This window comes from Poecilia latipinna, unplaced genomic scaffold (assembly GCF_001443285.1).
Source record: "Poecilia latipinna isolate Pla-1442-1.1 unplaced genomic scaffold, P_latipinna-1.0 Scaffold692, whole genome shotgun sequence".
Lineage (NCBI taxonomy): Eukaryota > Metazoa > Chordata > Actinopteri > Cyprinodontiformes > Poeciliidae > Poecilia > Poecilia latipinna.
The window spans coordinates 95,122-119,614 of record NW_015113308.1 but is presented as its reverse complement, the minus strand read 5'-3'; the positions used below and the strand labels follow the sequence as shown (position 1 = coordinate 119,614).

At 40.5% G+C, this 24,493-nt stretch overlaps 1 protein-coding gene across 5 annotated transcripts in view; it reads right to left on the bottom strand.

Moving 5' to 3' along the window:
• LOC106954950 (plexin-A1) overlaps positions 1–24,493 on the bottom strand; it is a 219,277-nt gene that overhangs the window by 144,233 nt on the left and 50,551 nt on the right. For all 5 annotated transcript variants that reach the window (XM_015044802.1, XM_015044805.1, XM_015044804.1 and 2 more), the window contains exon 3: positions 20,839–21,021. In XM_015044802.1, the coding sequence (XP_014900288.1) occupies positions 20,839–21,021 (183 nt within the window). The remainder of the gene's footprint in view (positions 1–20,838; positions 21,022–24,493) is intronic.

Below are 24,493 nucleotides of genomic sequence, written 5' to 3'. Positions count from 1 at the left end.
GGTATCCTTTGTTTTCTGATGCGCAGAAACAATCTATTGATAGAAGCAAAGAAGAAGAGAAAAAAAAAAAAAAACACTTGAGCTGACATGATAGGAAATGGCACAATCATAATCTAATCTAAGGAAATACCTCCAGTGGTTGTTTTTGTGTTTGTCCCTGCGTCTGTCTCCATTAAGCATAAACTCTCTTTGAGCTTTTATTTCTAACCGGGCTAATGTAAACATGTTACTACAGAGCCGGAAGAACTTTAGTAGATTTTAGTGTTGAAGCTTTGAGAGTGAAAACCAGAATAATTAAAAATTGTAACCTATAAGTCATATTTTCAATATCACAAATTCACCTAAAAACAGCCGTCTCCCTTTTTCCTCCTTCAAAACTGTCCTCACTCTGCATGAAAGCACATTCACAAACCATGCCTGAAATGATTTTTCAGAACATTGTCTTCCCTAAATAAGCAAAGAGTCATTGTGATCTTAAAAACCTTCGACCAGATACGAGTTGCCAGGATGTCCAGACTAATTAAAGGCTTCTGCTTGTTCTCATGTGGTGCTAGGGTGTCAGAAAGGTATGTGGAGAGGTATAACCCAAATCTGTGTTTATGCTGCCAGAGAGAAAATCTTTTTAAAATAGCCGGATTACTTCATAATAATGTGTTGGCATCATTTAAAATAAAAAAAAGGACTTTACTTCCTGGAAAAGATTACTCAAAATCTGTGTGTGAAGAAGCACATTCAGAACCGCCACCCTCATCCGTCTGTGGCGCACAGGCACAGGCCTGCAGCCGCCATCAAGGGAAAGCAAAGGCTTAAAAAAAGTTATCTCAAAACTACTGCAGTCTGTTTTATTTTATTTTATTTTTTTTTAAATTGAGATGAGGAAGAGAGGTCAGATTGACAGCAGTGGTGCCGTGCTGCCTCTACCCCACCTGCTGCCTGACTCTGCTTGTCAGCTGCCTGAAAGAATAAGCCTACACTTTTCTACAGTCTGAAATCAAAATAGCAAAAGATGCATAACATTATAGATGTAATAATCAACATGTTGTACTATTAAGCAGCAGAAGAGAGCATTGTTGTTTCTGCATTTTAAATAAAAGAAAGTAGACTGGGTACATTCCTGTTTTTTTTTTTTTTTGTTTTGGTGGCATACTGTGGTGTATGTAGTTATGGTTACTGGCAGGGCAAATTATTTCAGGTCTTCATTTCACCTTTGTTCATGTCAGCCATGTCACCAGTCCAGTTTGCATAGGATAATTGTGTGCTTTCATATAAAACATCATGTCCAAAGATAAGGCCATTTTTTAGAATAAAAAAATACATTCTTCTGCAACAATCTTGTTGAACACACGATATTTTACCAAACCAGACTTGTACAGTATGTTTGGTTCTCTTTCAGTTGATCTGCTGCTAAAAACTTTGAACATTTCAACTCTTTTTTTCTTTTTTCTTGATTCCCTTTCCATAATTGTCCACAGTGGAAAAAACAACGAGTGCTAAACTATATTTGGTAAGTTCAAGCAAAAAGCAAATGTTGGACCTAAAGAAGTAGAAATTAACTTGAAACAGAGAGGAAGTGATGCTGAAGAGAAGCAATGAAGTTGTGGGAGAGAAGAAGAAAAACAAAGCCATGCAAAGTTATCATCCAGTCAGCTGAGGGCACTGGACCATCACAAGACCGCTTTTTATAGAAGTGATTTTTATTGTGTCTCTGTTGGTCTCACGCACAAACACACACACACTCTCTCTCTCCTTTAAACAAACATATGCCTCCTTATCTCGGCCTTCTTCCTCCTCCCTGCTCCCACCATTGCACCACACACAGAGACAGGAAATTTGTATGAGCAGAGGAAGCCGTCCATATAGAAAACAGAGGAAATCCTTCGTGCTCGATTGCTTTATCTCACACATGTGAAGCCGCGAGCGCACACACGCGCGCGTGTGGGCGCACACACGCGCGCGCAAATGTACAAGACGAGACAATTACAGAGACAATGAAAGAGATGAGGGCTGATTGGAGGTGGTGTTAATTATGGCACAATGACACAGAGTATCGATGATTCTGCTCCTGCTGTGCTGACTTGACAGGAAGCCAGAGGAGTTAAACGTCTGCTCCACATGTTGAAGCCATACAATGTGCAGCTCGTGTGATTAGATTAGCTCAGAATCAAAGTAAATTACACTTTGTGCACACTTTTGCAGACGCAAAGTGGCTGAGAAAGAGTCGAGACGAAACCTCAAAGCTTGAATGGATTACCTTTGGTTAACTTCTCTTCCTACACAGAAATAACAGCGTTTCGACATATTTTTCATGCAAATACGCCTGATTTTTCCAGACTCAACTTTCCAGAGTTTTTAGCACATTACTTTTGTTTTAAAATAAAACAAAAAACTCAAGTTGAAGATGAGTTCACGGACTATAGAGAGCAGAATTTATATATGAAACAAAAAAACAAAAAACACAAGGGAGGGAACCAAGGAAGAAAAAAAAAAGAATATAGTTAAGAAGAGAGAAATCAGATGGTAGGAAAAAAGTGTTGGACAACAGAAGGAAATTTAGGAAAGATGGGGAAAGAAAGAAGAAATCAACGACTTGGACAAGAGACAAGGAAGGCAAAAGAAGGGAGGAAAGAAGTACACAAATCAGAAAGAAATTAGACAGAAAGATATGGTTGGGAAGGAAGGAACAAAGGAAGAAAGGAAGAAGTAAGGAAGGACACGAGGAAGGAAGAAAAACGGTACGGAAGGACAGGATGGAGGACACAGGGGAGGGAGGAAGCACATAACACTACGGCCACAGGATAAGTAAAAAAAATTCTGGGAATACAAATATTCTTCCATACGTATCCATATGTGGACAATACTAAAATCAAATTCCACCCTGCGTAGGAATCCTCTGATAAACACCAAAATCATAACACGCTGGAGATTTCCTCAAAGGGTAGCTGTGCATTACCGTCGGCTCATTAAACGCAGAAGGAGCTTTTGTACTTGCTTACTCACTCTTTCCATTCACATCCCTGCAGACCTGGACACAGATACACATTAAAGAAAACACATGCATTCGACATTAAGCAGCAGCATGGGCGCTCAGCAGGATTTAGAGGACAATTAAAAAGCTCAATTAGACTTATATTCTTATTCCTACAAATGAGCGCGTTACAGATGGCGTGGCATGCTCCTCGCATCTAAAAAACACACTCCGGCGGTCTCCTCACGGGAGTGAGCGCGCAGGGAGACGTGAAGGGAGGAAGGGAGAGACGGATTTGGATGTAAATATGTCTAATGGCGCCGCCTGGAGAAAAGCAGCTGATGAAAGTTATGTCCCACATCCTTAGAAAGCCATATCGCCAATATTAATGTGATGTTGCATGTTTTCAAAAGGCAATTCACTTGGAGGGCTGGAAATCCCTTCGGTGAGGTTTGCTCACTGCGTGATTGCAGCTGTTGATAGATACTGTTTGTGCCTTTCCACAAATACATTCGTGTGTTTGTTTTATTTCCTTTCTCCATCGTTTCCTCCCGATGCTCTAAAGCTACTTCCATATGTCACCCAAAGCCGACCGTTCTCCCGGATGTTTTTCCTAAAAACTCCCTCTCGTTGCCTTCATGTTCTGTTCATATCTTCGACGTACTTTAGAAATGGTGTTTTCTGGTAAGGAACCAACACGAGGTAGAGCATGAATTTTAAATGTTAATAAATACAAATAAGTGTGAGAATAATTGTCAACATAAGTGTTAATTAGCAAAGAGAGACCACCTCTATGTGTTACTTCATTTCAGTATAAATCCAGCTGTTCTCTGAAGGCTTCAGAGGTTTGTTGGAGAACAAACGGCATCTGACAGACCAAGGAACCTGGCAGACACAGTCAGCATGTGAAGGAAGCTTCTCCGCTAAGATGAGACAAAAAGTGAACATGAAAATGCAATCTGTGAAAGAAAATGCATGAGACTGGAGCAGAGGTTCAGCTAAACATACAGCCAGAGGTGCAATAAAATAATTTAGATCTAAGGAGATCAAACCAGACAAAGTCCAAACTCAAATTCCATGAGAATCTATAGAATGACTTTTAAATGTATAACTCCCTCCATCCAATCCATCTCTGAGAAAAATGGGCAAATATTTCACTCTCTAGACTTCCAAATCTGACAGACGCTCCAAAAGTCCATGCTGCTGCCTAATATTGGATTGAGGTATTGATTTGGAGGGTCTGAACACAAATGCATGATAAACCATGATCCTTTTCTTCCACTTCGCAATTAAGCACTATTCTGTGTTGGCGTGCCACATAAAAACCCCAATAAAATACATTAAATTTATGCTTTTTAATGTAAAAAAGGTTCAAACTAGGTGAATGCTTTTGCAAAGCAATGTAAACCTGCTGATTATAAATGTATAAACTGTGTAAACCACCCTAAGCCGAGTCAGAAATGGGTAACAGACAATACCTGCAAAAACAGACAAAAGTCTCCAGATGGTCCAACCTGTAGGCTTCGTACGGCCCATTAGTTGCAGGGCAATGCTTCACTATCTACTTGGGCGGGGTACATGTGCATAAACATAAACTCGGTCGCACATGGACAGGGGGCAATAAATCCGGAGCAGCAAAACACCACCCCCGCAAAAAAACATAGCGGGAGCAGCAGCTAATGCCAAAAAAACATACCAAATCCCAGAGTTCATCCGGAGGTAAACTTGATTCATTGTTGCACAAGGACATGTGCTGCAGTCCAACAATGAAGGAACTTGGCAACACATTAAAGAACTATTTCGGCTTTTAATTAAAACTTCTGAAAGTCTGATTGGTAAAAGGAGAAAAAATTACTCAATGTATGAATGCTTGCCTTTTTTGGCAATACAACGATACAGTCCCTCTCATCTGTACTTGTAATTTTATATACGTTAAAAAAAAAAAAAAAGAAAATCAGCAGGCCGAAAGAAGTAGGGCTGAGCTCACACATACATTCATGCACGCACGTTTTAATGGACACATGCTGAGCAATTTGCATTCCCAGACCTACAAATGCATGAGAAAGAAGAAGAAGAAGAAGAAGAAGAAGCAGAAGAAGAGGAAGAAGAAAACAAAAAACTGTGACACACACCCACAAGCAAACATGCAGAGTGCTAACTCAGAGCTGGAGTTGAGAAGTCCCGGTGGGAAAATCCACTTTCCGGAACATTTTACCCAATTTGCATCGCTCCTGGCTCCATCGCTCTCTCCGAGGAGCGAAGACAGAACAGAAGAACAATTCAGCGTGCGTGGGTTCATGTGTATTTATCTCCAATTGTGTCGTAATTTAAAGGGCTGGAGAAACCATGTAAATCAAGTTAGTGATCACTAGGATAACTGCAGCAAAATGTCCTGTTTAGTCTTTTATTCTTCTATTCCAATCTACTGGGAGAGAGACTCAACCGGTCAAGCTCATGTTTTCCAGTGTTTCCGAGAAGCGCGTAGTGCAGATTTGGCTTGCTGACGAAATGTTAAAGTCCTTTTTGGGAGCTGTGAACAAGCACACAAAAATGCATTTTGGTGAAAACCCAACATTTCACATCATCAGGACATCCCCTTCGCTGCTTTTACACTCTTTTTCTTTTCTTTTTAAGAGGACTGCTCAAACTCAAAACCGTTCCTCACATGGACAAACCCAGCAGGAGAGGGGGGATGTAGGACCAATGCATTAGAGAAATGATGCAACGAGACGAGTCAGAGCCGCAAGCAATCACTCTGATTAAGAGAGTGTGTGTGCTCTGCTGTTGAAGCTCCCTGCTGTAATCCCTCATGTGCTGCTTCCTCTGAGGAATTAGGTTGTTTTTCTGAGGTTGGACATTATATCATCTGGTTAGGTGCACCTGATGGTGAGTGGGTGACAATAAACACAGGTTTCCATACATCACCGATGCAACAAAGTTCAGCTGAGAAATGGGTAAGACGGTCTCTGTGCAGTTAACAAAATTCCTATGCAGAGATATGATTAAAAGCGTAAAAATGCACAACAACACGCTTCGCTTAAACTGCAGAGAAACTTTTAAATCATGTTTTACTTCCCCATTGTGCATTCAAACATTTTCCTTCTCCTTGAGTGCGCCATGGTTGGAAACGTCCAGCACCATCTCCAAATCAATCCACATTAACGCAGACAACACATTTCACCTGGTCTTTGCTTTTTGGTCCTGAAGGTCAATTACAATACGAGCTCTTTATCAGAAGGGTCAATCGAAAGCTAATTTCCCTTAAAGCATGTCTCTTTACTCTAATTACCCAGAGGGACAAACAATAGCTAGAGGGGGGGCTCTGGGTGTAACCTCCTTCCAGATGAACTCACCTCAGGCCCGTCTTAATAACCATGTGGCTTTTTATCTTTAATATACTTCTAGGGTGCTTGGAAAAAAATCAGGATTTTTGTTGGTCCTGACATCAAGATTAAACCTGTGGGCCACAAAGTTTAGATCTGATCTCAACATAAAACTAGGAATATCAATAGGGCTGCACAGCATCATGTGGAATAGTAATATTTCAAAGGATAGCAGCATTTTTTATTTCCATATGCACACTTTTCTATACGTAAACCCAGTGCTTTCAGGTTTGGGGACTTTGATGCTGCTGGTAGTAGTAAGTCTCCAGTACAACAGCAGCCTGTGCTTTGCTTGCCATTGGTGGAGAACGCATTTTCTATATCGATCACATTCATTTAATGGGGCAAGGCCAAAATAATGACCAAGATTAAAATTTGATTGATTTTCCAGCACCAAGGCCAAGAAGCTAATGTAAAGCAATGTGCTAAACAGTCACACCGAGGATCTTAAAAGCATAACTCAATTTAATTTGAAGGGCTCTGCATTCAACAGTAAATTAATATTCTTAGTCTGAAATCTACCAGCCACTTTGTGATTTATGTAGCTGATCTCACACACGTATAAAAAGCATTTCAGTCCGCGGCGAGATCCGTCAAAGGTGAGTACACAATAGCAGCTCTGCCAGTTACTGCACATGAACTTTAGCTGCCTTTCTTTTCTCCGTCTCTCTAAGCGTTTATTCCCAGCGGCAGCCTTGACCCTCTTGCCTCCACTTCACCCCACTGCATCACTAAATGCAGCCATTTTGGCTCCCGTAGGGCCCGTGATGGAGCTCCGGTCGCCTCCCGGCCACATTCATACCACTGGGCCTGTAATGAAACTATGGATTTTCCATCGCGGTGCTGACACTAACTGCCTGTTTGCCGTGCATCCAGTCTCCAGCCTGCACCCTGCGTGTGGAGAAGAGATATCCTCTAACAAGAGCATTTCGCAAACCTTTTTCACAATGGGGTTTCAGTTTGATGGCGTGATCCAAACCCTGACCTCCCATTTGTATGTTCAGGAGCCTGCTTTGGTTCAGTATTAAACTTTAGTGTACATATTCTACAAATAAGGACATGTATGAAAGCAGACTCTTTCCTGACTGCAGACACACGGCTCATCTGTAAAGAGTAACCATGAAAACGCTATGAATGGAGAGCACATGAAAACATGTGGTGCCTCTGCAGTTTCTCTCTCAGTCAACCCGAACATATACACACATACACACACACAGATGCGCACAAGGGTAAACATGACCTACAAGCCCACTTATTTTCCACCCCCTGTTACAGACTGCATTCCCATCCCTGCTTTGCTCGTAACGTTCGGCAGCGGCAACCCAGTTTCGGCGCTGCGACTGCGCTGTAATTCCCAGGACTGCATCGCAAAACATCAATGCTCTGCGACTCCCCTCCTTTCCCTCTCATCAGCCCTTACTCTTCCTCACCATCACCAGCCATGGCTGCCCTGACTACTGTTGCCCTGGCAACCGAGGAGCAGGCCCGAAACACAGGGGGGTTTGGAGACAAGTTGGAGAAGAGACCTCTATGTTAGGGGAGAATTATTACAGTGTGTCTGCTTGGTCGAGCTCAGGTGGTACGTTTGTTAAATCGCAAAAAAAAAAAAAAAAACCTTTATATCTTCTGCGCAGCCGGACAACATGGTTCTCATGGGAACATCAGAACAGTCAAAAGCCAAACCAGACCATCATCATGGCAGTCAATGGTGGCAGAGCATGCAGTGACCACAAGAGAGACCCACATATATTTAAAAATGAATCGTAAACTGAGGAAGACGAAGGAGTCCAACGCATCCAGGAGAAATCCAGTGCACCCATATTTTGCCCTTCACATCCTCTGAGCTGGTCATATCCGTTCCAAGGTTATCAGTAATCCAATAGGTGTCCTTGGAAGCAGGCGCTTTTCTAGAGACGCAGCCGATATCCTGATACGGGAAACATCCGGAAGAAATTTCTACAGAGTGACACAGCATTCCACACCCCTTCCTTTCTTCTTCTACGACAGGATATAAAGTGTTTCAAGAACAAACTGTTAATCCTCACAATCAGACAGGAAAGCGAAAAAGTTCCCACGCCTGGAAGCAAATCGTATCCTGAAACCTCCTTCCCTGCCACGCTAAAAAAACTGACAAACCGTTCGTCACACAGACACACCCCTAAAACATGTGAAAGCATTATTTTCTCCTAAATCTGAAGTCTGTCTCGGAAACCTCCGTCTAATTGGCATATTATTTTATGTAAGAATGTAAGTATAAGTTGTTATTATGAAAAGGGAAGTTGTTTGAGCTAGGTACGCCGTTTTTAAATACTTAAGACTCTTATTTTAAAGTAAGAAATTAAGTTAAAAACAGTGACAGGCAAAATATAGAAGATCTTAAGCATTAATAATACAGTGACAGGTTAACTTTTAGTAGCTAACTGCTAGCATCTGTTTACAGCTGCTACACTATTTCACACTTCAAATGAGTCTGGATTGCATTTCATCATTTAAAGCTCAGCATCTCAAATGCATGCTACAGCTACATCACTCTAGATTATCTTTCAACTAATAGTTTAATGTAAAAAAAAAAAAAAAAAAGCCTCAACAAAATGAGATAGATGTAGGGAAAACATCCCCAGAGAACCATAATAGGACTTGCTAAAGATGACAGAATGGGAAAAAAGCATTAAATCATGTTAATAAAGCGTTAAATCATGTTCTTTCAAAAACAAATAGTGACCAGGATGATTTCTCATTTGTGGCTGCAGAGAAACGTCAGCTATGTTTAGAATGATGCATGTCCACTTGATTCTTGTTTTCTACCCCTCTCCATTCATTGGATGTATCTGCACTCTTGCCTTCATTAACGAATGCATGCGTTTAATAACGTGCATGGTGTGGTTGCCTGCAGCCTCTCCTCGGGGACCTTGTTTGTAGCACTTTAATTAGCCTAATCCAACAGTAACACATGGACAAAGGAGGAGAGGACTGTGCGGATGGCTGGAGAGTAAGAGGTGGCAGAAAAGAGAGGAAGGAGGGTAGACAGAGGACAATATTTCTGTCTACCATTTGTTACTCTCCCTTCAACAAGCAAACACACACACATGCACGCACAGACCTCCATGTTGGCTCTTGGCAGTGTCAGTAGCTGGCCAGGCCACTGTAAAACCCATAGAGAGGAGGAAACTGTCTCCGAAATGGCCACATGGGCTGTTGGTGGCCAACTAAACCTTATCCAGGGAGACAAAGAATCCAAACTGTGGCCAGACTAAATCACCAATTAAAAATAATAGTGAAGGCTTAATTGGTGTTAGCCAATTTAGAGTGGCAGTGTGCAATTATTGTTTCAGAGTAGATGTGGAGGAGACTGTTGGGAGCTTCGATGTGTATGTCTGGGCTAATTTAGCTGCTCAAAACAGTATTTAAGGGCCAGCACATTTTCACAGAATTGGAAGAGAGCGAGACGGAGGGGAACGCAGGTGTAAAGAAGGTAGATGAATTGAGAAAAAGCTTGGAAAAAGTTAAAAGAATACAAATGGGAGATGATGGGTGTGAAGTGATGACAGGGGCGAGGGGGAACGAAAGAAGATGCATAAACAAATACTAGCCTTGGGAATAGATGCAATCAGCTCGCTCAATCAGCTAATGACCAAATCCACAGAGGAAAGAGAGGAGCAGAAAGAGTACTGATGGTTTGAGTGAAATGAAGGGAAGAAACAGAGGAACTGAGTGAAACAGAAAAAGCAGAGAGAGAGAGGGGGGGTGGGGGGGGGACAAGAGACAAACGGCAGAGCGGAGAAATGGATGCACACATGACTAATTAATCAGTTTGAAACATTCAAACCAAAGAAAAGCATGGGTAAATATTTTACCAAGAGGAGACAATCAGCGATTAGTGAATGCAGATGGGGAGAAAAGAAAAGAGGGCTGCAAGGACAAAAAGAGGCAGTGAAAAAGATATAACACTCTGCAAGACAGTGAATAAAACCGGGGCCCAGCGAGCCCCTCTTAAATGCTCAATTCTTCATTTTTAAGGCTGTAGCAGATGGAAATTATACTGTGACAGGGTCAGCTGTACAAAGTCTTTTAACTGCGCTTTCTGCAAGCTCTGCTGAGCGAAGAGCCTTATATGGTGATGGAACAACAGCTACGCTACTCACTGGTAATAAACTAAATAAAAATAATCCTCTAATTAGAGTGAACTTGTTGCCCTGCACAGAACTAAAAATGTGTGAGCTTGAGATTGCTGAACTGAATTAAGTTCATATCAGATGACACTAAAAATGCCTCACAAAAGTATTCATACCCTTTGAATTATTCCAGAGTTTCACATAATTATACATGATAGACCAACACAACGTAGAGCCTAATTGGGAAGTGGATGGAATCGAATACATTGTTTTCAAAACTATTAAAATTCCAATAAATCTTAAATGTGCGAAATTTGTGTTTAGCCCCCCTTTACTCCGATAATGTAACAAAAGTGACATGAATATATTTTCAAGTCAATATAAGTTGAAACATATTCCAATTTGTCAAAAGACCAGGATGTATGAATGGAGTTTGTGCATTTACTTCAGTCTGGTAAAACAAAGCAAAGACTGATAACAAAATATCTATTTTGACCTTTTCATGCTCCCAAAGCATCTGATGAAACGGCAAGAAACCCTTCAAGTCAAACACATTTCCCTCAGCGTTACCCAATAACAGACTTCATGCGAGGATAAAACGGTGTGTGTTTTCGCTTCAGTACGCACAAGCGGCAAGCATCTTGCATCACTAAAGCAGAGGAACTAATCAAAACAATCTATTAAAAATCTATTAGGGTTGCAATGAGTAATCTGATAAGCCGCCTACAGTTACTCCCCATAGGGCTCTGTGTGCGCGAGTGTGTTTGAACTGCAGCGCTGTCTACATTCTTCACAGTAGATTAGCTAATTTGATAGTAACTCATATTCACACTCATCATTTGATGTAATGGAGCTGAAGAAGCTTCTCATATTCAGCTATTTTGCACAGATTTAAAGAAGCATCAGAGAGCTGTGTCTTGTTGAAGTACGCTCCCTACCTCTGGATGCTTTTATTCTTTCGTAAAAAGCTTTGTGGGTTAAGGGTTAAGCAGCCCACATGTGAGGTTCTTGAAAATTAGTGGAGAGCTGCACGGCATTCTTACCTGAATGTCGTACAGCTAAATTAATGCCTGAATGTTCGAATGAGTGTGTGAGTGTTGCTCAACGGCCTGCATGTGAGATAACAATCAAAGCTAAGCTATGCCTGCTGTGTCCCTCAAGATAACCAACACTCTAATAGCAAGGTTGAATAGCAGGATGCATCCAACCTTGTGTGTAAGGGTTTTTTTTTTTCTTTTCTTTTTTTTTTTTTAAAGGTACAGTTGCCAAACTACAAAATATTTCCATCCTACCATGCTCCTACGGTTTAAAATCCTTTTTAATGCAACGCTAGAGAAATGCTGCAAATTAAAAGTGGCCGATATAGAATGGAGCAATGCAATGTTACAAATTCAAGTGGTGGTGACGTTCTGAATAGGATTGGTGAAAATCTTTTGGGTGCTTAAACTCTCTCTTTGACCGTTAGCATCTTGGGTAATGTAACCTGTGTCAACTGTGGCTCTCCCTATTCCATCGGCAGTGAGACTATCTAATATGTTGAATATCTTATTAGAATGCAAAGGGTGAATGAATCGGCAAACAGTTATTGCATACCCCAAATATCTTTTGCATTATTAATATTGTGCATGCTGATTTCACGGTGTATTTGTGCAGGAAATGGAGCCCCTCAGATGTAGCCGTTTTAAAATTGATGGAAATTTTAAACAAAATGACAGAAATGCCCTCGGAGTTTGATTGTGAAGTTGAAGCATGCAGACAAAAAAAATCCAATCATGAGAAATGAGCCATCAGATTACCCAAGTTAAGATATTTCTGTAACATTTGCTTAAAATCTCATCCTGGCTCCATCCACAGTGTTAAGTAGAATAAACTTGTTTATGACTTGCTACTTTGTTAGTCTTGGCAGATGTACGTCCATAGCTCTGGCTTTCTGCCATTCATCTGGTGTGATTGCAGTAACAATTGAATTTCATTTTCCTTATGATCAACTTCCCTTTTCTAAAACAGCTTTTATTCCCATACGAAATGACATGCTCATCAAGTAACGTACGTTGATGTTCTATCCAGAGATGCCTAATGGAGATGGCCTACAATCTCCCTCACTTGGAACACGAGAGCATCCCAGCTCGCATCCTGACGTCTCTAATCTTCCCTTAAAAATGGATTCAAGCGTAATACATTTATTATTCATCTCCTCTGCTCTCTTTTCAACAGTCTCGCTTTCTCTGGGCTTCCCTTCCTGCTCTGATCTGCTCCTCACTTTGGCTCATTAACCCCTGGCAGCGGCGAATCAGGGTGGGGAACATAGAAGAAGTGAATGAGTGCGGCGACACGCTGTTGGACCGAGCTAAACTGCTTTAGCACTGAGATTATCAAGGACTAAACTGTTATCTTCTGTAACATTAGGTGACATTGTGGCTCACTGTAACTTATCCTGCTTTTTTAAAGGTGATTAGCTTTGAACATTCATCGCAGTCCTTGTTAAATTCCTTCTAATAATTGGCACTTGGATTACAACGTATATGTGAAGATTAGCCACAATGACTGCCAAGTCATTTTTTTTTTTTTTGTCACCTATGCTTGTTAGGGAGGCTGGAAGTATGGGTTATCAGAGGAGATACGACTTTGTGGGACAAAGGTGCAGAGACAGAGACGGCGGTTTTAATGAGACTGTGTGGGTGGATTCAAGCAGATATGATGACATAAAAATCTTTTAAAAGGACCCCTCATTACCATCTACCCTTTCAACATAAATGCTACAATCCGTGTCTTAGTATGTGTTTGAATGAAAGCGTTGACGGTGTGCAGATGCAAACTTGTCACACGTATATTTATACAGGCACTTTTTTTTTTTAATTTGAGAAAATGATTAGAGGAAAAAACAGGATTAGTGCATTTCTTGATCGACTATTATCAGCGAGTGGAATGTTTGATCAGAGACGGAGGAAGAGTAGAAGGAGAAAATGTGAGCAGCACATGAAACAGGAATACATAAAAGAAGGAAAAAAGAGAGAAGCAAAGAACTGTTTTACTAATTCATAAAATGGGTGGCACATATTGGCTAATTCAGATAAAAGAAAGAAGAGATTGATGATTATTGGGCATTGTTTGAGCTCATGGTGGTGCAAAAACAAAAAAAAAACAAAATCAGGGGAAAGAAACAAATCAAAAATGCCAGGGAGCATCTTTAAAAATCACAGTGGATAAATTCTGACCCACTCTTCTTTGCATAATTGTTTGAACTTAGCCACATTGGGGACCTGTGTAAAGTCATCACAACTGGATATAAATCTGTACTTTGACTAGACAACTAAAATCTTTGCCTAGAGGTGGTCTATGGCTTAAATTCTTTAAAAAAAGTGATTTCCTGATCTTTAATGTCAGGCCTTACAATCTGCCTAACGAAATGCAAAAAAAGCCCCAACACATTGGCTTGGAGAGCTTTCAGACCCTATTGACTGAAACCATCATTTGGAAAAAGCAGCATGTACTTACTGCATTACCTTTGTTTGATACTGATCGCTTCTGTTCATTTGAATTGCCAAATAAAGACAGGACTGAAAAGACAACCTGCGACCCACCGACCAAATGCAGGGATCCCACATCCAGAGGCGATGCACCGCGGTCTGTGTGTGAGATTCGGCAATGCCAGCCCAAAGCCTCGACTGTGCCACTGGATGAATGAGTTGGAGACATCATTCACAGGAAGATTGTGCTCATCCTCCAAGCTGACTGCAGCCACATGTGAGGACATGCCAGCAGATGGGAGAAAGACTCAGGCTGGCAATGATGAGAGATAATTGATATCCACATGCTTCTGTGGGATACACATATGTACACACATATGGAGGCAAATTTGGTCTCGATATCAGTAATATCAGTTTTTATTAAATAAAGTTGTCTGTTATTTATGTGGGAAAAAAAAAAGATTCGGTCATTAAAGTCGGGTGTGTACTCCCTCTCAAACAAAAGCGCCGACTCAAACAACAAGTTAGAGTTTAGTCAGCCGATTTCATCTTGGAGATGTAAAAAAATAAAATACAGGTGAAATTAAAAAGTTGTTGGCAATGATCAACACAGATTTTTGGTTGTTTCTCTTTCCTTTTAATCCCATTGCAATTGCTTTGAAAATCATTGAGTTAAATAAGTGCCGTTATTTATTTTTTTTCTCTTTTTTTATTTTTGCTCCAAGTTGTAAGCAATATGTTAATACTGACATTTCTGCCAGAGATATGTCAGACTTTACCTCCTCGGTCCATTTCTCGTTATGCGCCTACAGCAGCATTAAAAAAGAAATAGTTTTGAAGCATTTGATGTTTTATTTGTCCATTATTGGATTAAAAATGGTTCACTGTGGACTGAGATGTACTGAAGATATCCTGGAATGTGTAGGAGAGATAACTTGACATTCCTACTGCTCCATCTCATCCTCCTAAAGCATAAGCACAAACAAGTAAAGCCTTCAGTTTCCTCAGCAACTCTCTTTTTATCCACGACCTACAATGTAGTGTAAAGGGGACAGAGTGTGGACAATGCAAACAGTTCACACTCACCTTTGAAGGAGATTAGCAGATGGTATGAAATGTAAATATTTAGACATCAAACACTGATTTTTATCTGGTTTTTTTTCATGGTGGCTCTTTGTGCAAATAAGCTTTCAAGGTTTTTTTGTTGTTATTTTTGCCCCTTCATTGTGTTAAATTTAAAACTCCTGCAAGTTGTGGATAATGTGTAGGATATAATTCAGTGGAGAACACAATAAATATGTTTTTTTGAGTGCGTTTATTATGGAACATTGTGATCGGACTGGATGACTGTAACACAAACAAGCAGGACATGTCAGGATTAAGTGCAAGAATAACTGATAAGTTTTGTTTTGAGGGCCTGGTCTGAACCTCTTTGGCTTCTGCCACGCCTGCTTTCTTTCATCCCGCTCTACATCTCTATCTCATGCTCCGCTTGTGTGCTTGTGTGTGTTTGTGTGACCTTGTGCGGCTGTGTGAACTAATGACCGAGAGCTACCAAACGCCTGCACAAAGCCGGTCTCTGTACTCATGCCCGGGCCAAACAACTCGTGGCTCGGGTGGTTCAGTTAAACGACGACACGAAACACATTCACACAAAACGAAGAAAAGTCAAGTTTAGACTTCCAGCTAAACAGAAAAAATATTTATGATTGTTTTTGTTTGTTTTTTTTTCCAGACTCATTTTACAGATCATTTTCAGATCATTGTATAAAAAGTGGAAAACTGGGGGAGTTCCCACAAAAAGTTTTGGTTCTCATTTGGGAGGAGAACATGCGGCATAGGGGAGGTGATAACATGGATTTAAATGGAAACCATAAAAACATGTGCAAGCCTGCACATGCAAGCACACAAGGGGATTTTTGACGAGACAGCATTATCCACGAGAAACATAATCATCCGTCAATTAGGCCCTGACATGGTCTCCTAATGGTGACACACCAGTCCCAGTCTCAGAGGAATATGTCAGTGACTTTACGCAGAAAAATACACATAAAAGTGACAAACTGTCAGTTTTTATTAACCTCTGAAATATTATGTAACCCTTTAGCATTACAGCTGAATCCAAGTCATTACATTCATGGAAAGACATACAAATCACACCAGCGCTATATTATAATGGTTTGGAATTCAAGGGCTGCATGATTTTAGAGAAGCACCCAAACAAAAATTAATTGCTCAAATTTGCAACAATATTGATTGCTCTTAATTTCTCCTGATCTTTTCTTTTTTTCTTCCATATTCCTTCTATTCCCTCCCCTCTCAGTGACCGTTAGCAGCTCTGTGCTTAAATTTCTTATAAATAGCAGTGAGATTCCATCTAACAGGTCAAATAAAATAACAGGATGACCAGCATGAATGCAAGACCCTTGAAATGTAAAATATTTTTGTCCAACCAGTCCTTCAGATTCTTATGTTGCACCTTCCTTTTTGGAATGAAAATTAGAATTTGATCAAATGTGTTGCTCTACCAAGTTCCAAATTGTATTATTACAGTACAAAACAAAAATTTCCTTTATTTTGGATTTAAAGCAATAGCTAAGGCTATTATGGTCTACTTTACAATGGGTCAAAACCCAACCCAACATAAATTTGGAGCCAGAATTAGGAGGATTTCAGCAAGCCGGTGAATGGATTCATTTGGGCCACATCAACAACATCAAACTCTTAGACATGATTGGGTGAGAGTGTGTAAAATGATTTGAGTATCCACAAATCATCTGTGGTGAGATTGTAACGATTACTTATTGCGGCAGCAGCGTGTCAGGATTCTGGGTTCTTATCCATGATATCAGCATAGACTGGTGGTCATGTTGGCGTCATGACCACCAGTCCCAACTAGAACCCTGACTTAGGGTTCTAGTTGCTAAAGCAAACGGTCCATTACTTGTCTGTTACTAAATAGTGTGCTACACTGAGATCCTTGCATGTTTGGTATGCAGGATTCCCACAAAATGGGTCTCGTGGCTTTGGAAAACCACACACAAGTCCAAATTGCACATAGCCTGATTGACCAAAGCATGAACAAAAACAAAACCTTATGCTTCCAATTCAGAGTTGAAGTGTCTAACTTCACCACTGTTATTAGAAACCAGCCATTGTAACATATTATGGTGCAATAGCTAGACGTCTGAAGCAGGAGTTTAACCCCTTTTTGTTTTAGATTTTATTTCTTGTGTTTGTTTATTTTCCTTCACAGGTGCACATTACACTTAAAGCTAATCAGAGAAACAATCTAACAGTTTGTCTAATGCATGCTTAAATAAGTGCTTAAAGACAAGGCAAATTGACTTCTACTTTTGTTTCTTGATGTTTTGCCTGTCATCCAAAAGGCATTTTAAGTTCGAAAACATGGGATTGAAGTATTTGCCTTATAAGCTGCAGGCAACAATCACACCAATGGGGCTGATGAGATCACTAATCTGGGCCTTTGTCACTGGACGTTCCAAACATTTCCCAACAATGCAGACGTCAGAGTTGTCACATGACAGAGAACTTGTGAAAATAAGCCGGTGAAGAAAAAATATTTCTTAAAGCTTGTCTCTGAAAAACAAAACAAAACGCAGGACCAGGGAAACCTTTCAATGGACGAAGCACCATGTGGCCAGGAGACAGACAAATATTTGAGTTTACAGATATTAGTAATGTCATTCTTATCAGTTAGCTGTGCTGTCATCCAGGTACTGAATGCCTTCCTTAACATATCTGAGGTAGGCTAAAAGGTTTTAACCTTACTGAACCATCTTGTTTCTTGCCTCGCCTACCAGGAAAACTAGCCTTCTATGGCAACAGTGAGCTCCTGCCGTCTGCCATCAGAAACTGGGGGTTATCCTCACTGATCCACTGTTGAATGGGCATCAGGCAGCATCTCCACACCGGGCCACCTGAGCCTGGCACAGACACAACAGACACCCAGCGGGCACTCGGGGCTCTGACCACCTGGCACAAAGGCTCTATGCACATAACAGATGGCTTACATTGCCCCCCGATGGTGCGCACAGCTGAGGAATCCTAAGTCTTGTCTGTGTGTAAATGTGTGCACAGAATCAAAAAAAAAAAAAAAAAAAAAAAAAACAATTAGGTATTGGATTATTGACTGGAAGGCTCTCTTTTTGTCTCCCTCTCACCCCCAGACCACCCATAGGGACTTTGAATGTGTGTGGAAGTGTGTCCCTGTCATGGTCAATGCCCTTTTATTGTCAATGCTCAAAAAGTCCTGAGGTGCAGAAGTGGCCAGTCGCCTCTTTCTTTAGTTGAATAATAATTGATGTGTACAGCAGTAACTCAGGTGCATCACTTATTCAGACAGAAAACCAGGGACTACGGAGCTCATGTCGTGTTGGGAGACGGAAAACTGGAGAAAGGCCGAGGAGCTGAGTAAAGCAGAGCCCTGCTAAAGTTACAAACAGCTTCATTCAGAAAACTGAAAAAACACATTTTAAACCACACAACATGAACATTTTATTGGGATTTTTGCATGATAAGTCAACATGAAGAAGTGCATAACTGGAAAATTGGAAGACGACGATTTTCTCAGTTTATGAATAACATTCTGAAAAGTGTGGTTTGCATTATAAAAAAATTGCTCCTTTTAACAATGGCTTTTCAATGAAAGTCAAAGTTGGAAGTGAATAAATAACTACAAAAGTGCAACGTCTTTAACCGTAGCAGTGACTGGATGACCACTAGAATTAAGTGGACATCACCCCTTTTTATCACTTCCCTCTTTCCTCCATCTCCTATTGCTTCCTTTATCTGTCTTACCGTTCTATCTTCCTTCCTGTTCCTACATCTCCTCGATCTGTGTCCCATCAAACCCTGACTCATTAGTGAAAGATTCCCATGTGAACGTCCCTGAGAGTGAGTGTGTCAAGCAGAGCACAAAGGGACTTCATTAGTGCTCGCTTTAAACATGTTGTTTATGCCACTGCTTTGTTGCTCTGGACAACCTTGAACATCATTGTTAATTAAAAATAGACTGAAAGGAGATGGCACAAGCTATCAAAGCTCTCCCGTCTGCCCAAATGATGAATCAGGAGGTGAATCTAAGGGAAAATGAAGTAGTGTACTTGAAAGGTTATTAAAAAAAGAAAGATGCTCCAGGATCCTTAGAAGAAAGATCCATTTTTCACACACCGGTTGTTTTTACCTCAGCCCTTCAATCAATCCTTCCATCTATTTTCCTCTAAAAGTGCAACTAAAAAAGCCATTAATTCATCCCAGCATTTTATGACTTCATGGCTATCGGGAGTCTCGGAGTGCGAGTATGTGTGTGTTGTCAAGGTTTTGTATTCTGGTCCCTCACAGCACATCCAGTCTTTTCTGAGACGATATCCTCTGTATTTTTTTCCCTGTACTTTCAGCGGCGGCCAAAAGAACTGCAAGCTTCTTGTCTTTGTTGTTAATGCACACGAGAGCAACACAACAACCTACTTCCCAAGTGAGATTCCACACACAAATATACCTCAACCGGAGTGGATAACTCGGCGCTTGGAGGGAGAGGCACACGAGACCAGCTGAGAAAATAAATCGGTTGTTGCCAAGCTAAGTGAATGGGCGTCACGCTGACAAATGCAAAGCACTGAATCTTAGTCAACTTGTATTGTTTGTCTTCTTCCTCATAAACACAAACACAGACACGCACACGCAAACCCACGCCATCACAGGAGAACGCATTATTGCACATACGGTGAGTGACAAACACACAAACGTCGCATGCATACGCAAACAGGCATTAAAGGCACAAAAACACACAGTCTGATTATACATTCATAATTTTGAATGGATGACAGGTCTTGAGCAGTGAGGAGGGGAGCGGGTTGAATTCTAATGAGTCGCCATTTACATGAGAGTCCTTTTCTTTATAAACTGAAATACACAGAGAAAGTCTCAGACGTTCAAATTATACAAGCAACATAAAAACTGTTCGTTTATGTCTACCTACCATACATTCACAAAACAAAATTCGTAGTGAACACATATAGTTGTCATAATCATCCTTCCTCTGTATAAAAATAAAATAAAGGAACGCACTTGTTTCACCGCTGGGGGAAAATTGTATTTAACGTGGGAATGAACCCTTGCAAAGAAAACTGGTTTTACTTAGAGGTCTCAGCAGAGAAGCCCTCTTTTGGCCAAGTTATAGTTTTAATATCCAATGTGAGAATGCACACAATACTGGGACAATGCAAAGTCTTTTTATGTCATATGCCTACTACTTCATTTAAACCTTTGAAAGAGTCCGTTGAAATGTCCAGTTAAGAAAAGGCCAATGACCAAAGAGAGAAAAGCGAGGAAAAGGATATCCACACTAAAAACTTTGAATGATTGCACAGAATAAAGAACAACGTCTTTCCGTTGTCAGAAAAATCAATGTATTCAGATATGTTTATAAATAATTAGCATGCAACCCAAATGTCATCTAACAGAGTCATCACACACCATCTCAGTGCAGTGTTTTTCCACTGTGGACAATCGTCCAGTCTTAAAGAGAGCTTCCACATCCAGCTCACTTATGCACAGTCAGCTCAAGTCCTCAAAAGCTGGTAGTTGTCCAAACAGCTGCTATATTTGTCTTTTAGTCATTTTGGTTTACTTATGCACAGACACAGAGGGGCAGTTATTTAAAGAGTATCAAATAGACATTGCTTTACAAGCTATATCAAATGTCTCCAATAGAAACTGAAGCCTCTCAGTTCATAGATCAGTAAATCGCCGCTTGAATTTAAAACGCACAAAGGCTGCTTGCAGCCAAAACCATTTGAGCAAAAAGTAAATCAAGACAACAAAACCAAAGAGCATCTGTTCAGTTTGTGTAAATCAGATCATTAGAGTAAACATCCAATCAATCCTACCTTCTTCAGTTTACCATTGCGTGTACCGACAAACGCCACCGTGTTGCCACGGTAGTCGTAGGCAGCCACCGAAGTCATGCCATCATCTTTGTCTATGAAGAGAGGGGTGCCCTCAATGGTGCTAGTTCCTCCAAGAGGCTGGTTGAAGTCTTGTCCACAGAAGTTGTCATCTATCTGCAGAGGCTGTAAAGTGAAGACAAAAAGTTAGCAACGAGGCAAAAGACCTGACATTTTCCCAGCATAATAAAACACAATAGCCATAAATGCCCCCCCCCAAAAAAAAAAATGTATCTCCTGACCAGAATTAGCTGAGATTATTGACACAAGCAGTTAGCACCAATCGAGATAGTCAATATGTTAATCTTTTTTCAACGAGTGGACAGAAAAAAACTAAAACAGTACAATGGTAATCTTTGGTGTGGGCACTGTTACCGAGTGATGACTACTCAAAGTTAGCCATAAAATAATCAAAAGGGAGGGGGAAAAGATGCAAAAAGCCACTTAAAAAGAAACTATTTTCAAGAACATGTTGAAACACTGTGACACGTACGTCTCATAAATTTTCCAGAATTCAAACAAACCAGAATATCCCTTTAATGTTTTGAGTCTTTACTGAGAACTGAGGACAACAGAAAGTCCACTCGGACCCAGGACTTGCAGCACTTCATCCTAAGCACTCCCAGAATCTTTTCAAAACAGATCTTAGAAGCCCCCAAGCTGTGTTCAAGTCCGCATGGAGCTCATTTCCATCGCCCAGTGGGGATCGCAGTGAAACCCATTGGTCTCTATTGCTTCTGATTCCATTGCTAACACAGTAAATAGGTTATTCAAATAAAGAACCATTCATACCAACAAGCTGCATTCTAACAAGCACAATCCCACCCAGCAAAAATCTTTTCCTCAGCTGTGTTCAGTCACAGTGGTTACACCGCGACCATGTGACAATATCGAGAGCATTCCGATATCACGAGGGGCACATCACCCAAGGCGGATCATTGACCCATATGATCCCTTAACCAGTCACCACACACACTCAGTCAGCCCATAAGACATTAAAAGGGGTTCAAGTGCCAAAATGAATGAAACCTTTTGTTTGATGATGAATGACAATGTTAAACACATTTTGTAATTTTGTAGACGTTTCCTAGAATCAGGCCGTCGTTATTATTGTTGGATTAGCGATCGGGTTGGACTTAATTTAATTATTGGCAGTAATATTAAGCTTCTTCGACTGCAAATTGATATTTATAAGAAAATAACGAGAGCCACCTACATCGGACTAAGAAAAGGGATCCTGGTTAGGACTGAGTGAAAGTCAGACACAGTTTGAGTCATTTCTGCTTTGTGTTACTGACAAGCAGCACATTGGAGCAGAAGAACAACACTAAAACCCAATGGCCGTCAGTGAGTTATTCAGAGTCAGTGTACAAACACACACGCACACACACACACACTTGCACTTGGGGGAGTGTGTAAATAGCAGTGTAATCCACAGACTTATCACTACATCATCTGATTGATCCACACAGGAGAAAAGATAACACCTCCCTCCTCCACACACTCTCTCCCGAATGATCTACCTAAATTGCCTGCAGCTCAGCACACGTCAATAAAGCCTTTTTCTGCGTTTTTCGACATTCTCGTTCTCCTTTAAAGCCTGTTTCTGGCACCAATAGGAACACTGGAGTTCTCACTAGGCAATCTAACCGCTTGTATACCTGAACTTTTCCATTTTGTCGTGTTGCGAACACAAATGTCACTGTATGTCAATGAGATTTCACACAAAGTAGTGTTTAATTGCGACTTGGAGGCTAAATGTGGCATGGCTTTAAGGGTTCTGCCCACATGAAAATATGAAGTGTGGTAAGCATTAGATGCAGCTCCTTTTACATTCATATCCCAAAGTAAAACCCACTGTTTCACATAAAATCCCACAAATAGGGTCTGAATTCTCTTGCATGGCACCGTTTTGCTCTAATTGCTTCAAGTCACCCTCATACACCTAAATATGCTCCCCAAGAAGTGTTGAGGCTTTCTGCTATCCTACTTCCTCTGAAGCAGTTCTTTAGCAATAATTAAAAGGGATCATTTTCAGCTCATAACTGATGGTGTGTTCAAGTAACAGAAACACACAGCTATAACTGGAAACTACATTGTTTTGAAACCGCTGACGCCTGAGGGGTAAATTCCTTCTCTCAAAGATAGTCGACGACGCACTCGCTACAACGCCAATATGGTCTAATAATCCTGCCGTGTAAAAAACCGACAAACACATTAAATCAAAAGTATTCTTTATGAACAGATTTGCCACGAGCAAAATAACTATGACCCTCATCTAAGCTAGGGACAACAACTTTATAGTCATGCGAGAAATAAGAAATGAAAGAAAGAAAACATGTTTGTGTCAGTCAAACCACAAACACATGACATCGTGCCTGAGGGACACAAACAGAGGGTTAATTCATCACTGCAGCTCCCAACATCACTGTGTACAGATTCCACAAGACCCCCCAAAAGGGTTAAAACATTCTACAACAATGCATTATACATTAACATGAATACCCCACAGCCTATATAGCGCCGTCTCCCCGGGGCACATAAAGGTACAAGTTCTTCAGTTTTCCTACAATCTGGAAGCTTTAAACAGCCGAGATCAGCAAGGAATAAAAGCGGAGTCCCTTGAGGATAGGCAGCCTTTTACAGGGGCAACTTTCTGAGTATTATGCAATTTAATGCAACCACAAATTCCCAGGAGATTTAGGGCCAATAGCCGTGATGGAAGGAGCGTTTCTCACAGTGGTCTCTGAAGGTTATTGGCTGGATACTGTACTTAAAGTTCTGCTGTTTTTTTTTTTGTTTGTTTTTTTTTCTGTTTTTGTTTGTTTTGTTTTTTTTTTTAAAGCCAGTAAGCAAAGACTAAAAGTGTAAAACCTTCATCTGACTTTGGCAGCATAGAGTTGGAAATGAAGAAAAGAAGGTTTCCTATTTTTATCTTCTTGAAGTTAATGTGCTGCATGCATCAGTAATTGGTATCGAAAGAGAAACTGTGTTTTCAATTGAATTTCTAAAATTTTTTCCAACAAATTTCAAGATTCTGCACTTTTCCCCAAGTGAGATTTCTATGTTTTTCCATCACATTTCTTGATGTTTTACAAATGTGGTTTTATTATCAGTCTATTTCACCCATCATTAAAAATATGCTGATGTGGCCGTTAATTTGCCAGCAGAGTAAAGAATTATTTTATTATGACAGTTAGTGTCACCAAACATTTCACTTATAGACAACCTGAATGGATGGTACTTAATCGGGCAACGTTTTCTGCACACCAGGCAATTCTTTGCAGAATGCTTGCTGCTTCCTATATTATTACAATTATAAATTTAATCAAGTAGCAAACAAAGTGCTAGAGTGACTGAGGTTTTTCCCTACTGATAAAAAACAGTGTTTTGAAACTACTATTGGAGAGCTACAAGCACCGTGTGTATTAAGCTGTCAACCTGCGCAGATAGAAATGCAACTATAATAAGCGTGTAGTCTTTTTAAAAAATGTTTCAGTGTTATTTTGACTTTGGATACACAAACAAAAGCAAAAAAAAAAAAAAAAAAAAAAAAAAGGTGCCAGAGAAATTTCCTTTCAGTAAGAGGAAAGAAAAA